Raw genomic sequence first — 17,583 nt, forward strand, 5'->3', positions numbered from 1 at the left:
ATGCTAGACTCACTAATTTAGTGAGTTTGGGTTGGGGCCCAGGCACCTGTATTTCTAAAATGTTCCAGGGTCTGTGCAGCAGGGCTAAGAACCACTTCAAGACCTAGGATCACAGAGCTAACTGGTGGCAGTATGATGATGAGATGTCAGGTCAGTGCTCCATGGAAGCAAGCCTACACCATACACTTAAAGATACATACTGTATCTACTGTTACATTACCACTGTATCTACTGTTACATTACCACTGTAACAGTAGATACAGTATCTTTATTGAGTGCTTACTGTGTGCTAGACAGTGTGCAAAGGGTTTTATATGCATCGTTTTCAGGTTATTCCTACAAGAATCCTGTAACAGAAAGTCTCTTTTTAGAGAAGAAGAAACTGAGCTCAAAGACTTGCCCAAAGTCACTTGGCAAGTATGTAATGGAGCCACAATTCAAACCCTTACTTTGTCCAAAGGTCACGTTATTAACCTGTTCATTATTATGGACTATTACTAACGTATTACACTGCCTCCTAATTTCTGATGACCTATAATATGGGTCAGCAAACTGATCTATGAGCTGGTCATCCGTTTTTGTAAGTAAAATTTTATTGGAACAGCTATACCCATTTGACTTTGGCTACTTTTGTGCTATAATGGCAGTGGTGAGTAGCTGTGACAGAGACTGCATGTCCAATAAAGCCTAAAATAGTCACTATTTGGGACTTTACAGAGAAAGTTTGCTGATTCCTGATCAATAAGAAGATGAATATGGAGGAACGATGTAAATTGTTTCCCTTAAAATTCTATTTGAATAAAAACTATGTAAGAGTTAAGATGCCTCCAAAGAGTGGTCTCTGAATTCCTTGACACAGTTTTTCCTTCCTTATGCCCCTGATAGTTGAGTACAATACATATTAAAGTAATAATATTAAGATCTTAAGATTTCCTTTCTCCCAAGATAAATGTTTAGGTGTTGAAAACAGTGAGAATGTCAAAAGAACAAAAGGACACCTTTTAAGTTGTGAATGACAGAAAGGAACATTCTGCTTCTTTTAGTTTTATCTACCATCCTCACTGCACCATAATTCAACACAAAGAACAATGTTTTAAATCTGTGTAAGATATATACACATATCATTGATAAATGAATATGTATGCCAAGAAATAGGGTGTACCACAAATATACTAAATGATCTAACTTTTAAATTTTCATTAGAAAAAGTCTTTTTTTAGAGACAGCATCTCTCTGTTAGCCAGGCTAGAGTGCAGTGGCATGATCATGGCTCACTACAGCCTCAAACTTCTGCACTCAAGCAATCTTCTTGCCTTACCCTCCCAAGTAGCTGGGACTATGGGCGTTTGCCACCATGCCCCACTAATTTTTTGTAGAGACAGAATCTAGCTATGTAGCCCAGGCTGGTCTTGAACTTCTGGTCTCAAGACCTCCTGCCTTAGCCACCCAAAGTGCTGGGATTACAGGCATGAGCCACTGTGCCTGGCCTAACTCATCTAATTTTAATGTAGAACTGGAAGAAAAATTTGAAGGAAAAATCCAGAAATCACTTGAAACTGGTATACTATGTGTCTATATTCATACTTCAAAGCAAAGTCAAGTCCATTTTCTAGAAAACTCCACAACATCATTCTGCCTAGGGTACTTCCTTTTTCATACTTTTCTCAAATTACTATTGTTTGTTAAAAACAAACATTTTTTGAGAAGGACCAGATGGTAAATATTTTCAGCTCTGATGGGCCATATAGTCTCTGTGGCAACTATTCTAGTCTGGCAGTGCAGTATGAAAACCACCACAGACAATGGATAAATGAATGGGGCATGGTGATGTTCTAATAAAACGTTATAAAAATAGGCAGCAGCCAGGCGCAGTGGCTCACGCCTGTAATCCCAGAACTTTGGGAGGACGAGGTGAGCAGATCACTTGAGGCCAGGAGTTTGAAACCAGCCTGGAAAACATGGTGAAACCCTGTCTCTATTAAAAATACAAAAATTAGCCAGGTATGGTGGCATCTGCCTGTAATCCCAGCTACTTGGGAGGCTGAAGCTGCAGTGAGCCAAGATCACCCCATGGCATTCCAGCCTGGGTGACAGCGAGAGCCTGTCTTAAAATAAATAAATAAATAAATAAAATAATAATAATAAAAGCAAAAACAAAAATAGGCAGTGAGCTGGGTAGGCCCATGGGCCATAATTTGCTTGTTTAAATCAGAGTCTTACCATATATTTAGCCCTTATATTAATATACAGTTATGAGCCCATAACATTTTGATCAATGAGGAACTACATACATGACAGTGGTCTTATTATACTGGAGCTAAAAAATGTCTATTATGTAGTAATGTAGCTGTGGTAAGGCTGCAGCACAACACATTAGTCACGTTAACTCACTGTTTGTATAGGTGCTGATATAAACAAACCTTCTGTGCTGCCAGTTGTATAAAAGCATGCAATTAAGTATGGTACACACTACAGTAAGTCCTCAATGTCATTCATCAGTTCTTGGAAACTGCAACTTTAAGGAAAATGACATACAATAAAACCAGTTTTATCATAGGTTAATTGATATAAATACGAGTTAAGTCCCTACAGTACATTTCTGGTGACAAAAATATCACCAAACTTCTAAATAAAGACCAAAATACACTTCTAATATTAAACAATGAAATAAATGTGAACTATTCATACATTTAAGAAAGACTTATAAAAATAAGTAAGATTATTATTTACCCAATTATTCCAGTTCAGGGTCAGGGGGAGGCTGCAGCCTATCCCAGCAGCTCAGGGAGCAAGGTAGAAACAATCCTGGACAGGATGCCATTTCATTGCAGGGCACACTCACACATACACCCACACTCTCTGATACTGGGACAATTTAGACACATTACTCAACCTAACACGCACATTTTTGGGGTGAAGGAAGAAACCAGAGTACTTAGAGAAAACCCACATGAGGAGACATGGGAGGAATGTGCAAACTCCACAAACAAAGAGGCTCTAGCTAGAAATCAAGTTTTTTTCTCATCATTTCACAAAATGATGTTCTTTGAGGACCTGCTGTACTTGATAATAACAATAACTAATTATGTTATTGGTTTATGTATTTATACTATACTATACTATACTATATTATACTATACTATGCTTTTTATCATTAGAGTATACTTCTAACTTAAAAAAAAAAGTTGGCCGGGTGTGGTGGCTCACATCTGTAATCCCAGCACTTTGGAAGGCTGAGGTGGGCAGATTACCTGAGGTCAGGAGTTCGAGACCAGCCTGGCCAACATGGCGAAATCGCATCTCTACTAAAAATACAAAAATTCGCCGGGCGTGGTGGCAGGCACCTGTAGTCCCAGCTACTCTGGAGGCTGACGCAAGATAACTGTTTGAACCCGGGAGGCAGAGGGTGCAGCGAGCCGAGATTGTGCCACTGCACTCCAGCCTGGGCAACAAGAGCAAGACTCCGTCTCAAAAAAAAAAAAGGTTAACTGTAAGACCTCAAGGCAGGTCCTTTAGGAGGTATTCCAGAAGAAGGCTTTGTTACCATAGGAGAGATAGCTTCATGCATGTTACTGCCTGTGAAGACATTCAGTGGGACAAGATGTGGAGGTGGAAGACAGTGATATTAATGATCTTGACCTTGTGTAGGCCTAGGCTAACAGTGTGTTTGTGTCTTAGTTTTTAACAAAAAAGTTTGAAAAGTTAAAAAGAAAAAAAACCCACAAAATTTTAAAAACAGAAAAAAGCTTACAAAGGCCGGGTGCGGTGGCTCATGCCTGTAATCCCAGCATTTTGGGAGGCTGAGGTGGGCAGATCACTTGAGGTCAGGAGTTCCAGACCTGCCTGGCTAACATGGTGAAAACCTGTTTCCACTAGAACTACAAAAATTAGCCTGGAGTGGTGGGGGGTGCCTGTAATCCCCGCTACTTGGGAGGCTGAGGCAAGAGAATCACTTGAACCTGGGAGGCAGAAGTTGCAGTGAGCCCAGATGATGCCACTGCATTCCAGCCTGGGCGACAGAGCAAGACTCCATCTCAAAAAAAAAAAAAAAAAAAAAAAAAAAAGCTTACAAAAGAACTCAAAGAAAATATTTTTGTATAGCTATATAATGTGTTTGTGTTTTAAGCTATTATTACAAGAGTCAGAAAGTTAAAAATAATTTAAGTTTATAAAGTAAATGACATACAGTAAGCTATGGTTAATTTAGTACTGAAGAAAAATTTTTTTAATAAATGAAATAAAGCCTAAATGTACAGTGTCTGTGAAGTCTACAAAAGTGTACAGAAACGTCCTAGGCCTTCACATTCACTCACCACCTGCTCATTGAATCACCCAGAGCAATTCTGAGTCCTGCAAGCTCTATTCATGATAAGTGCCCTATACAGGTACCATTTTTTATCTTTTATTTTTACTGTGCCTTTTAGGTGTTTAGATACACAAATTCTTACCATTGTGTTACAATTGCCTACAGCACTCAGTTCAGTAACATGGTATACAGGTATACAGCCTAGGAACAACAGGCTAGGTTTGTGAAAGTATACTGTATGTTTGCACAATGATGAAATTGCCTAGCAATGCATTTCTTAGAATATATCCCATTGTTAAGTGACACCTGACCATATTCAAATATTGATTGATCAAATCTATCTAAATGTCCGTACCACATGATTTAACTTCTTTTAGCTATTTTACCTTCTACTTATCTAACAGACTAAACAACTTGAGTGAAGAGATGTAATTATATTTTATATATAGTCCCTCAAATGGTATAGTATGAAGGAAAACATAATTTTGAAATCAAACCTTCATATACTTCTCTTTTATAGGGATGACGTGGTGATTAAATGAGACAACATACACAAAAATCCTAACACAATATCTAGAACATAGCTGGCAGTTAATAAATGCATGACACCCAGCTTCTCAAGTATTTTTACCTATGGAAAATGAGTAAAATTTAAAACCTGGATGCTAACAAATACCTTGTTCTGCCTCTAGATGAAACCTTGATATCTTTTTGGGAGGATTCATCATCTGACTTCATGTCATCTGATGAAGGAGGTTCATGAAGGTTTTCATCCTTTTCTTTGTTTTCAGTCTTGATTTCTGTTGTAACAACAGTTCCAGACTGACTTTGCAAGCCACCTAACAAAGAGGCAAAGGAAAGATAAAATAAAAGACGAGACTCATTTATGAATTAGAGCTAAGAGAATCAAAAGCTTTCTAGCTGGTGAATATCCTTAGCGGTTACAGAGTTATGATGGAGGTTTGAAGATGTAGGAAAGTATACTATTTAAAGCTGAAAAGCATATATCCACATCCTTGTGCTTTTTAACAGCATTTGTATTTAAAAGAACAAGTCTGACCCCCATGACCAATCTAATGCTCACTTTGAGGCACTATTTAACAAATGAACAAGGATAAGAAACTATGGATTTTAGAAAGTAACTTCTAAGATGCTGCAGAGGTAAAGGGCATAAGCTTAACATCTTCCTGGATAAACAGTAAAACAGGCATCATGGTTAAATGTAACTAGGAGAACTTTATTTTGGTGATTTTATTTGCACTTTTAAGTGCTCTATCTTCACACTTATTTGTAAGCTCTATTGGAGGAGTGATCAAGTTTGCTTTTTATCAAAATTGTATGTCTCTTCAATCAAATGATAATCTCTAAAACAACAGCTTCCATCATTCGGAGCTCTCAGTGTAATCAGAAATATCTCTGTCACTGCCTCTAAGGACCATGAAGATACACTCATGAGGGAAAATGTCTGTGGAAGAGGGACATGACAGAACAGGAAGAGGTAAAAGATAACTGGTAAATACTGAACAATGGTCTGTACGTGGCTCTATTCATCAATAAGTATCTGTAATTGTCAACCTAGGTGGGCCAGTTGGAACCCTAAATATCTGCTCTCCACGCTATTTGGAATTCCCTCACCTAAATGACTTTTGATTCACAGATGTCAATCCAGCTGTGAGAAAGGTGACAGTGCTCCAAATGATATCTCTGTCTGCATTATTTCTGAAAACCAACAATATAGTTACCTCTATAATTTTCTTGTGTTTTATGGTTCAGGTCTGTGCTTGAAGTAGTGACTGTACTAGACAGGACTGAATGATTGCCATTGAGACTGACAGGGTCTTCCCGATGAGTTCCAACCTAAAGTTAAAGAAAACCCAAAAATAAAAAAATGATTGAGACAGTTCAGGGGCAATAACTGTCCAAATTATTTTACTAGGTTTAACAGAGAAAACAGTATCACTCATCTGATTTCAGCAACTTTTTCTGCATGTCATTATTCTGGTTTTTGGGGAGAATTTCAAAATATTAATACTTCATAGTAGTACTGCTTTTAAATCAAACCAAAACATATCTTTTTTAAAAAATGAAACTTCTAATTTGTAAATTTTAAATCCCACAGAAGATGTTTGTGAGAAGCAAATGAGCTGACAAAGCATTCTATAAGCCACAATGCACTACATATGATAGGGTCTATTAATAATCCTATATAATCAATCTGAAAATCTATTTCATATAATACCTAAATACATTAAAGTATGCATGAACTGGCATTTAACAAAATACTGCTACATTCCAAGCAATGCAAACACCATCAAACAGTCAGCTATTGCAGTATTAATACACATAGAAAAACTTGTTACAGATGAAGTTTTTATTAGAATAGTAGCAGATGTGTCAACTAGAAGATTAAGCTTTTAATTAAATAGGTTTATTGCCTGGAGTTATACATGAGAACCACTGTTTTTCAATAAATCCTTCAATCCTAGTGAACTGCCAAGCTTTGAATCCCCCTTGAGTAATTAATATAGCTTTTATCTTCCATGACTTTGTATGATTTTACCCTAAGAGGAAATAAATACCCCTACGCAAGTTTATCCTTTGGTTTTTCTGTGAGCTAAACAAAAGGAACCAAAGCAAAATTTTAGGCAATGCAGGTCATTTGGTAGTAGATCTAATTAGAATAGATTCGTTCTTCCACCACACCTTCCAAGAAATGTTTGTCTTTTACACTTATTCTCATCTTTATTTTTAAGAAACATGGCCATTTACTGGATTTTAAAATTTAATTCAATAGTTACTTTTAAAATGATTTTAGGATTGGTCATTGCTGAGCATTATTTGTGTCACTACTCCCTTGGGTAATAATCATGCAACCACTACACCCTTTCTCTAAACCACACAATTTCACCATGTATTAGAATCACAAAATCTTAAAGCTGGGAAGGGACCACAGAAACTATGGCAGGCTTCCATCCCACTTCCCACTTTCAGAAACTTTTAGTATTTGGTTGTTCCCCTAAAAAAACTTGAGAAGAATCTGAACTACTGAACCTAACAATCAGTAAAGAAATGGACTGTGAAAATTGTATTCAAGAGGGCAAATTATTTTTAAAATGTTTCAAGAAATTCTGTTTCAAGGGTATCCTGGTCTTGTTTATTCTTAACGAATGAGGGTGCTTTCTTACTATGAAGTGCTCAGTGATCTAAGAGGAAAGGAAGTTCAAAATCCCATTTTATAAAAATAGATATGGGCAACACAATATATGGCTGCAAATTCTTTGGAACCTTGGAAGATTAGGCCTACCCTAAAGATTCAATAAATCTAGGAGAATTTTGACAGGCTGGGGAAATAATTGTAAGTTAAAGTAAAAGCTGAGGTGTATTTGTATTTATAATAGTGTGGACTTAAAACTTCTATGACCCCTGGCAATATGTACTAATTCTGTTTTTACATAACATTTTGAACTATCACACCAAGTAATTTAAAAGAAAATAGCCTTCTAAAATTTAAATTTTAAACATACGTATACTTAGTGTATGTTATACATGTGAAACATTTTATAGCTATGTAAGACAACACTACTGAACAGTAACAAATTGAATTTTCACTTATCTAAGTGACGATGCATCTGCTGAATTCTGATTTCCTTTTACTTCATCAGTATAAATAATTCTTTGATTTTTTAAAACTCAACTATTAAAAAATGTCTGATCATTATCTAAATAATAAATCTTAGAAATTTTACTTTTCCCTTAAGGAAAATCAGAAAGGGTGCTAGATTTGTTTTGCAACAGAAACACCAGTAAATATTTTTACACTATAGAATAATACAAACTAAGTATTTTCTCACATGAAGTTAAACATAATTAGCTTACAAAAGAAAAAATTTAACTGGCATACATAGCAAAAATATAAGCCTTTAAAAAAATGGCCTCAGACTAGACGAAGGCTTGAAGTCTGGAGTTTTTCATGTTAAATGAAGTTAGCAGAACTTTTTCTTTGTAACTTGATTCCCCTTGCAAATGGCCCTCATATATTTTCTGGAGAATTTGACTTTCACAGTTCTTAGAGTTCTCTTTAACCCTTGCTCTCCCGGGCTCCCATGTCTTCCCTTTAATCTGCAGCTCCACATTCAAATGGCTCTGTCTACACATACAACAGGTGTATAAACAGTTCTTTGTCTGAGCCTAGAGCCTGTGGGGCCAGCCAGATAGGACTCGGTTTAATTGTTCACCTCGTTAGCATACAGCTGACAGGCTGCTGCTGCTGGGGGAGTAGCAGGGCAAGGCAAACCCCAAGGCCTGCTACCCTCTACGTTTCAATGATTATGAAGAGCTCTATTTCAGAATAAAAGGCCTATGCCATTAAACGACACCATCCTGCATACTCAATCTTCACAATCTATGTATGGCCTTACTTCTCTGGAAGCACCCAACAAGGGACTTGTTTTCATTTAATTTGGCCAATGGCTTTAGCATTCACAATGGAAAAATGTTAAATCTAATTAGTTGATGAATAAGAGGTCTTGTGAATTGAGGGACAAACTGAAAAACAGTATGAATTCCTCTTGATTTTGAATCGTATTCTAATAATTTGTTCAATTTGTACCATTCACTGAATACTAATGATTTAATCACTATTAATTTACAGATTGGCTAAAGGATCTTTATATACTGTCTACTCCAAGATTTTGATTTATCTGAAGAGAGGTTTTACTAGAAACTTGGTAATATTACATTTGTTGCGGTTCCTTTTACATATTTCCATAAATGTATAACCTTTATGGCTTTCAAATTTTAAAGAAGTCGCCATTTTGAACAATTTTATGTTTTAAAATGTTACCAAAACCCTTAAAAAGCACTATAATGTCGTCTTAATAAAAATAAAAATTTTAAAAATTGCCCATTTAGGATAAAATTACTTGCAGAGAGTAAAAGAGTGGTTAAAAGTAAAATCCTTCTACTCACTTGAAACAGACACACAATTTCTACTGTATTACAAACCCCATTACTAAAATTAAATACTGTCCAAATGGCAGATTAAAATGATTTCAAATTTATTTTGATAAATGACAAAAAATGCCAAGATAATTTTGAATAAAATATTACCCTATTTGCCTATCAGTCTTTACTTAGTCTTAAGTCTCCTGTAACTAAGAAAAATATAGTTTCTCTAATTGCTTTAAAATTTAGAAAACAGATACGATTTATATTTTTAAATCATTATATAGGGTAGCTTTACACTTTACAATTTAACATTAGTTACTATGCTCTCATACAAGAATATGTTACTACTTCAACTACCCCTTAACACAGAAAACCCAAGCAATACCAAAAAATAACTAAGGGAAATGCCTGGATTAAATTTTATCAGGACTTGTAACAATGAATCAAAAGATCTCACAAATGAAATTTTATCCTATGTCATGAATAAGAAACTGTTTTAGATCTGCATCAAGCTTCCATTAGTACAAAATGCTTCGAATTTCATTTAGTTTTGGTTTGAAGTTGAAGTTACTGTCTGACTGAGGAATAACCGTACTTTTCATGAAACAGAAAGGTGCTTTGATGGAGTTATCTTGTTGGGCCTAGGTACTTAGGTATTACGGCCATAAATCGATGGGATGTCGCTAACTTTATATTGCAGAGAGCTCTTTTTATTGCTCAAATGAAATTCATGATTCCCTTTTTTTTTTTTTTTTAATTGATACAGGGTCTCACTTTGTCACTCAGGGTGAAGTGTGGTGGTGTGATCATGGCTCACTGCAGCCTTGAACTCCTGGCTCAAGTGATCCTCTCACCTCTTCCTCACAAGTACCTGGGATTACAGGCATGAGCCACCACATGTGGCTAAGATGAGGTCTCCCTATGTTGCCCAGGCTGGTCTTGAACTCCTAGGCTCAAGCAATAGTCCCACCTTAGCTTCCCAAAGTGCTGGGATTACAGGTGTAAGCCACTATACATTGTTAAAATTCATGATTCCTTTTATTTTCAGTTTTCTACTAAAAAATTTTCATTCTTCTCAGCAGTTTATTCTAGAAGTTTAGCCTTACGCTAAATAAATGGGAACAAAACTAAAGCCAAATGCTGACATTTCAATAGTTCTAAAAACTCTTGATTTCGTGTTTTAAAATTTAAATGACATATCAGTATCAAATACTAATGAGGACAAGGAAATGCTCGGCCAAATGGTTACTGTGTCCGTGTAGACTTTACACTGCTAGTAACCCTGATCACTGACTTGTCTGTACTGCAGGCTGGGAGCTGACCTGTCTGTACCACTATATATATATATATAGACTTTTTTTTTTTAAGAGACAGGGTCTCACTCTGTTGTCCAGGCTCAATTGCAGTGGCATGATCATGGCTCACTGTAGCCTTAAACTTCTGAGCTCCAGCAATCCTCCTGCCTCAGCCTCCTGAGTAGCTGGGACCACTGGTGTATGCCACCATGCCCAGTTAATTAAAAAATTTTTTTCGTAGATACAGGTTCTCACTTTGTTGTCCAGGTTGGTTTCAAACTCCTGCTTCTAGCAGTCCATCCAGATTGGCCTCCCAAAGTGCTGAGATTACAGGTGTGAATCACCATGCCCGGCCTGTACCACTTTTTCCTGCCATCAACTCTTACTCTTCCACTACCAGTGTATCCTGGCTTGCCTCAAGTATTCCAATTACTTCAATAAAACTCTCAAACTACTCATTAACATAAGCCAAATGTTACAGGTTCCAAGAAAAAGAAAAACATGCTAACCCCATTATATCTGCTGAGATGCCAATTTATAAGTCAGGAATTCCCAAGGTCTGGCCTGTAGCCAAATGTTGACCTGTGTTTTTGTAAATAAAGGAGCTTATTTTTGTAAATAAAGTTTTATTGGAATATAGCCATGCCCATCTGTTTTCATATTGTCTATAGCTGCTTTTATATTACATTGTCAGAGTTAAGTAGTTGTGACAGAGACTATACAGCCTACAAGGCTGAAAATATTTACTCTCTGGCCCTTTACAGAAAAAGCATATTGAACCCTTTTCTAAATGCTAGGAGGAAGAGTGATATATTTAAACCCTACAATTAGGATGCTGTCCATTAGGATAAAGTTCCATTATAACAAAAATGTCATCTGAATGTTCTGTGGAAGTCCTGAAAATATCTGTGTTTATCAGAATAATTCTAGTCTCTGCAATAAACAAATGGAATAATGAAAAGCAAATGTTTTTGAAAGAAGCTGACCTCATGAATTCTATATGGTGGTACAAAATTGCTGATCAACAAGGATTTCTGTGATTACTTTGTAAGTCTGGCCATATAGCCTCCATTATTAGGAGCCTAAAACAAATACTAACTTATGTTAATGCAGAAAAAGATAGACAAACTTCTGGAAAGTTATAAGAGACCAAACACAAGGTGGGGCGGGGTAGGGGTGGGGGTGGGGAGTCGATTCCAGAATGTAAAACCACATTATTTCTTAGTCATGATTAGTTAGGAGGATGTATTGTTGTGACGAGGGGAAAATAAAAGCTGGAGATTAATCTTAGAGACAGTTGGCAAGAGTTACAAAAACATGCCCCCAAAATCATACACTCTGAAAGAATATGAAGAGTTGATTCCATATAAGTGGGTGCTGAGCATGTAAACAAAGGGATCCCAGCAGTACTAATGGAAGTCCTCAGACTTGGAAAAGAACTACCACGATAAGACAGAGTCTTCCTCAACAACACGCCTAAGACGTCCTCAGACTTGGAAAAGAACTACCACGATAAGACAGAGTCTTCCTCAACAACACACCTAAGACGTCCTCAGACTTGGAAAAGAACTACCACGATAAGACAGAGTCTTCCTCAACAACACGCCTAAGACGTCCTCAGACTTGAAAAAGAACTACCACGATAAGACAGAGTCTTCCTCAACAACACGCCTAAGACGTCCTCAGACTTGAAAAAGAACTACCACGATAAGACAGAGTCTTCCTCAACAACACGCCTAAGACATCCTCAGACTTGGGAAAGAACTACCACGATAAGACAGAGTCTTCCTCAACAACACGCCTAAGACGTCCTCAGACTTGGAAAAGAACTACCACGATAAGACAGAGTCTTCCTCAACAACACGCCTAAGACGTCCTCAGACTTGAAAAAGAACTACCACGATAAGACAGAGTCTTCCTCAACAACACGCCTAAGACGTCCTCAGACTTGAAAAAGAACTACCACGATAAGACAGAGTCTTCCTCAACAACATGCCTAAGACTCTGCGGGGATAGTCAGTGGCAGACTAATCTTCATTTCATTCCATCCTTTGGTCTTTTTGCTGAAGCTGAGAACTGAGGACTCAACAGCTAAAAGGCTTACTTCAGAAGGACAGGAGAAGAATACTGACTCACCTAACAGTGTCAGATTTTGTCAGCTAGTAACTTTATATTTTGAGGCTAAGCCTGCCAGATACATCTTATCTCCACTGCTAAAAGTACTAGTGACTGTGTCTGGATGAGATGAAGATCGCAGACGATTTCTGGCAGATTTGCCACAGCTCTGTACCCGCTGAGAAGGTGACAGGGACTGAAGAGAAGGCTATGATAGACACACTGAACAACAGCTTGGGCTAGTTGCTGTGGCACTAATGTTGCAGCTCAGACTAAGCCAGACTCACCTCATGTCTCAGAAGACCATTTTTTCTAGACTACTTTGAGATTTTTTTTTCTTTTTAAGAATATCTCTGGCCGGGCACAGTGGCTCATGCCTGTAATCCCAGCACTTTGGGAGGCCAAGGTGGGCGGATCATAAGGTCAGGAGTTTGAGACCAGCCTGGCCAATAGGGTGAAACCCCATCTTTACTAAAAATAGAAAAATCAGCCGGATGTGGTGGCGGGTGCCTATAATCCCAGCTGTTCGGGAGGTTGAGGCAGGAGAATCGCTTAAATCTGGGAGGCAGAGGTTGCAGTGAGCCGAGATTGCACCACTGCACTCCAGCCTGGGCCATAGAGCGAGACTCCATCTCCAAAAACAAAACAAAACAAAAAACAACGACAAAAAAATATCTCTGGCAGACCTTCTGTTGTTGTTCTGAAGTGGGCAGTGCATTCCTTCAGCATATAGTGGGAGCTGCTTTCTTAGTTACAAGTTTTAGGGTGCCATCCAGTGAAAGAGTTTTTCCCTCTAACAGTCCTTCTAAAACGCACTAGGTTTCTAGGTAGCTTTGGAGGACTAGATTTTGGTAAGTCTCCCTTTCTAATATGGAATATCCGAAATTGGTAAAAAAAACAACTTTCTCAAGACAGAAGTTCCATTCTATGCAAACTCCAACTGGGAGGAGCTAGATATATATTAAATACCATAGCTGATAAGTTGGAATAGGAGCAGTAAGCTAGTAAAAGTGAAGAATTAAAAAATCATTAAGAGGTAAGGAATAAGAACTGCAAATGTTGCTGCTGAGACTAACTTAAAATTCAAGAATATTGATTTTTAAGTCATGCTTCTAAATAAGGATAAATAGTATTTCAACAAATTATTAAGTTATTCTGCATTCATATTTGTAACAAATTCCTTTTATTATACCATTAAAATTATTCCATTACTACCACCAACAGTGATAACAATACCCTCTCATATTTTTTTCTTTCTTTCTTTTTTTTTTTTTTGTGAGACAGGGTCTTGCTCTATTGCCTAGGCTGGAATGCAGTAGCATGAACATGGCTCACTGCAGCCTTGACCTCCTGGGATCAAGAGATCCTCCCACCTAAGCCTTCCATGTAGCTGGGACCACAGGCACATGCCACTGTGCCAGGCTAATTTTTTTTTTATTTTTTGTAGAGATGAGGGTCTCACTTTGTTGCCCAGACTAGTCTTGGAACTCCAAGCAATCCTCCGCCTTGGCATCCCAAAGTGCTGAGATTACAGGTGCAAGCCATCTGACATTTCCCCATTCTACTAGTTTAATAACTTACATATGTTTTGACACTTAATAGCTTATCAATAGCAATAAAAAGTACTTTAAAAGGAGACTGATTTTCAAGATTTCCTGACATTAAAAAAAACAAACACACACAAAACAGGCATCTAATGTTACCCATGCTGCTGAAAATACAGTTCTCAGAAAATAGGCAGCCTTGTGTGATGTTTACTTCAGAGGCTCAAAAATGAGTATATGTATGTGTAAGATATGTGAGTGTGAAAATCTGGAACCAATCCTATCTTACAGAATACAAGCCTTCAGCATTTGGGGCAACTGATTATTTTGATGATAGGTAAGTTTTAGCCTTCATCACATGGCTTATAGCTAAAAACCTGCTTCGTAGAAGAACATTTCACAGCATGCAATGAACCTTAAAAACCATGCCATAAACATGCAAACACATGGTATAAGTTTAAAATAGCAGGTTCAAAAAGAACTTCATTTCTTTAAAAGATAATTTGGATAAAAAATAACGTAAGATGGTAAACACAGAATTTTTGATGTGTATGGCTGTAGAACGAACACCCCCTTTAAAAATTATCATTTTTTTTAAAAGATGGACTGAGTTCTTAAAAATTCTCTTTGTGGATTAATCTAAAATTGTTGCCTTTATTTATTACTGAAATTACAGCCATTCTTAAAACTACCTCCCCCGCAGTTTGGGAATAAAGTTTAAATTTGGATCTGTATAAATTACAGTTTCACATTCTTTCTACCACTGAAGGCTGGTTCTAAATTACAATAAACAACTCTTCTAGATCAGAACTCTTGCTATTCAGATTTCTTATGCACTATTTCAAGGAAAAAACTGCTGTGCCAATTATTACACATCTGGAAAAAAATCCAAGTTTAAGCTAAAAATGATCTTTGTAGAAAGCTTATGCTTTTTGCACAAGGTCACAAGAAGATTTTATGGACTAATACTTAGCCGATACTTTACTGCCAAAGGCAGTAAAGAAAATTCTGAAAAGTCAGTCTCTATCTTCCTTTCAGAAAGATCCTCTTCCCAAAGATTTCGTTAAAGACATTTAGGACAAGAATCTTTAGGGTTTACTACAAAAAAGATGAGCATGATTTTACCATTGAAGCTGATCGACTGCTTGCAACAAGGCTTGATCCTCCATAGTTTGAATTGAGGTTTCCAATTGGTGCATTATGGGATGGTCCCAATAAACTGTGTATATCACTGTGACCAGCAGGCAAACTGGTGGAAGGTCCCACAGCATGGTTCCGCAGCACATGGATTGCATCATCCAGTCTGTCTAAACGATCCTCCATTCGAGACTGCTGTATGGATTAAAAAAACCATGGTGGTTATTGCTGGCATCTGTTAGATTCATTAACTGCTATGTTTCCTACTATGTGATATGTGGAAGATAGCAAGTGAAATGCAGTATCAAGTAGCTTCAAAAGCAACCACCTGAACTATAAATCAACAACAAAAAAAGGCTGTATGTATGTAGATTATGCTAAATTTTCAAAGCTTCAGAAACAAATCACTGCTTTATAAAATGAATTTACCAAACTACCATGAGGTTATTTCTTTTAGCTTCTACAAAAGATGAAGGATACTATGTCATTTCTCAATAAGAGTTGCTAAAAAAAAAAAAAAAAAAAAGTACAACCTATACTTTAATACTGATCTTTGAATGATGGCAATTTGGGGAAGAGACCTCAAATCCAGTAAGTTTAAGTTTTAATTTTGTCTTAAGTATATAAAGCACATGTATCTTATATGGTGAACACATCCAGATATGTTCTTTGACAAAACTAAATAAATGGTATTGTCTGCCTGTGGATACACACACGCCCCATACACAAACATATTAGAATTAAAAAAATCAAAAGCACATGCCAGTAGAGCTGTTTTAAAAAGATCACTTTCAACAACATAAGAGACAAAAGTATTCCTATATACTGTGATAAAAACTGAAATAGTCAAGCATTTGGTTTTTAAAGACTGGAGTCTGTACAGCTTAAAGATTTTAAATGAATAATGGGAAGTATAATTAATTGAAACACAAAAAAGGCACCACCTAAAAGAAATAGTACCTCACAGACATCCTTTAAGAAGGACATTGCATCTTGCAAATGCTCGTGAAGTTGCTGCTCAACTCGATTTTTCTGGCAAAGTCAAGACAGAACAGGAGGCAAAGCACAGGTTAAGATTAACTCCAAAAGAGATGAGGAAATAGCTGATATGCATGTCAGCATAACATGTTAGTAAAGTTAACGCCAAGACTTGCGAGATCTATTTTATTGAGACATGAAAAGGCTGGGATTCAACAGGGAAGTTACGAGGTTAGCATCTAAACAGCACATATTGCTTATAATTGCTTGCAAAATATATGAGAAGCAATCGTTCCTTCAATTTAAAATGTTCTGTTAGTCACAGAAAAAGAATGTTTCTCTTTGCAACCTGGAATTATGAATAAGAGCATGACTTAGCATTCCATCAAATCATCCTTATTTTGTTTTTATTATACCGTGTAATTCTGGGTTACAAATATAAGTATACAAAAGCAACAGTAGTCAACATTCTCCCACAAATTCTTCATGCTCAAGTATCTAGAAGGTTCCTTTACTGCCTTGTTAGATAATGTTTTGCTTGTATGATTTGCACAATACACTTTTTTTTCCATAAGAAAACATGGGAAATAACACTTTCATGACAAAAAACACTGGTATTCACTTAAAATTTTTAATGGAAATGTAATAAACCACACACAGTATTATGAGAAAGGTTAAAATACAAAAGGGTAAAATTTTGCATTGCTGGATTAAATTTTCTTGCTTTTACTTGTCTTTTTAAAAAAAGTTTCCCTGTATATGTAGACATAGAAGCATAGAAAGATTAAGCCCTAGATTTGTCAAAGAAACAAAAATCCTCATAACACAATTTTAACATCAGCTGTCCTGACACCAGAAGCCTGATGTCCCAAAGAACAGATGGCAAAAGGCATACCCAATGTGTCTTATATTGTTCAACTGAATCAGCCATTTGTTAGCAAAGAATTCGTGTGCAATGCTAGCCTACTGTTTCTTTATTGTTATGCCAGATTTACTAAAAACAAACAAACTCTAAGCTATCAGATAAAACTGATGTATAAGAGGCTCTTACCAGGGAGTGGAGCGAGTTTTCATAGCTTGGGGATGAAGGTGCTTGCCCTCCAGGTCTGGGCCACTGACTGGTACCTGTTAAAACCCAAAAGTACCCACACACCTGGGTTAACTCAGTGATCTTGATAATGTTGTGAAGGAAAGGGTAAAGATACTCAATAACTAAATACATTTACATGAATATTTTTGTTCGGCCTTCAGCATAGTATTG

General features: G+C 36.8%; 1 protein-coding gene across 18 annotated transcripts in view; it reads right to left on the reverse strand.

Moving 5' to 3' along the window:
- Nucleotides 1-17,583, reverse strand: part of TCF12 (transcription factor 12) — a 382,270-nt gene that overhangs the window by 24,222 nt on the left and 340,465 nt on the right. For 10 of the 18 annotated variants that reach the window (XM_063639405.1, XM_063639407.1, XM_063639404.1 and 7 more), the window contains 4 exons: nt 17,374-17,447; nt 15,333-15,539; nt 6,049-6,163; nt 4,983-5,145 (listed from right to left, as the gene is read on the reverse strand). In XM_063639405.1, coding sequence (XP_063495475.1) covers nt 4,983-5,145; nt 6,049-6,163; nt 15,333-15,539; nt 17,374-17,447 — 559 coding nt within the window. Of the gene's footprint in view, nt 1-4,982; nt 5,146-6,048; nt 6,164-15,332; nt 15,540-16,304; nt 16,377-17,373; nt 17,448-17,583 lie in introns of all 18 variants that reach the window. The other 8 variants (XM_063639402.1, XM_055279263.2, XM_055279261.2 and 5 more) reach the window with 2 other exon arrangements.

Source organism: Symphalangus syndactylus, chromosome 5, assembly GCF_028878055.3.
Source record: "Symphalangus syndactylus isolate Jambi chromosome 5, NHGRI_mSymSyn1-v2.1_pri, whole genome shotgun sequence".
NCBI classification, from domain to species: Eukaryota; Metazoa; Chordata; class Mammalia; order Primates; family Hylobatidae; genus Symphalangus; species Symphalangus syndactylus.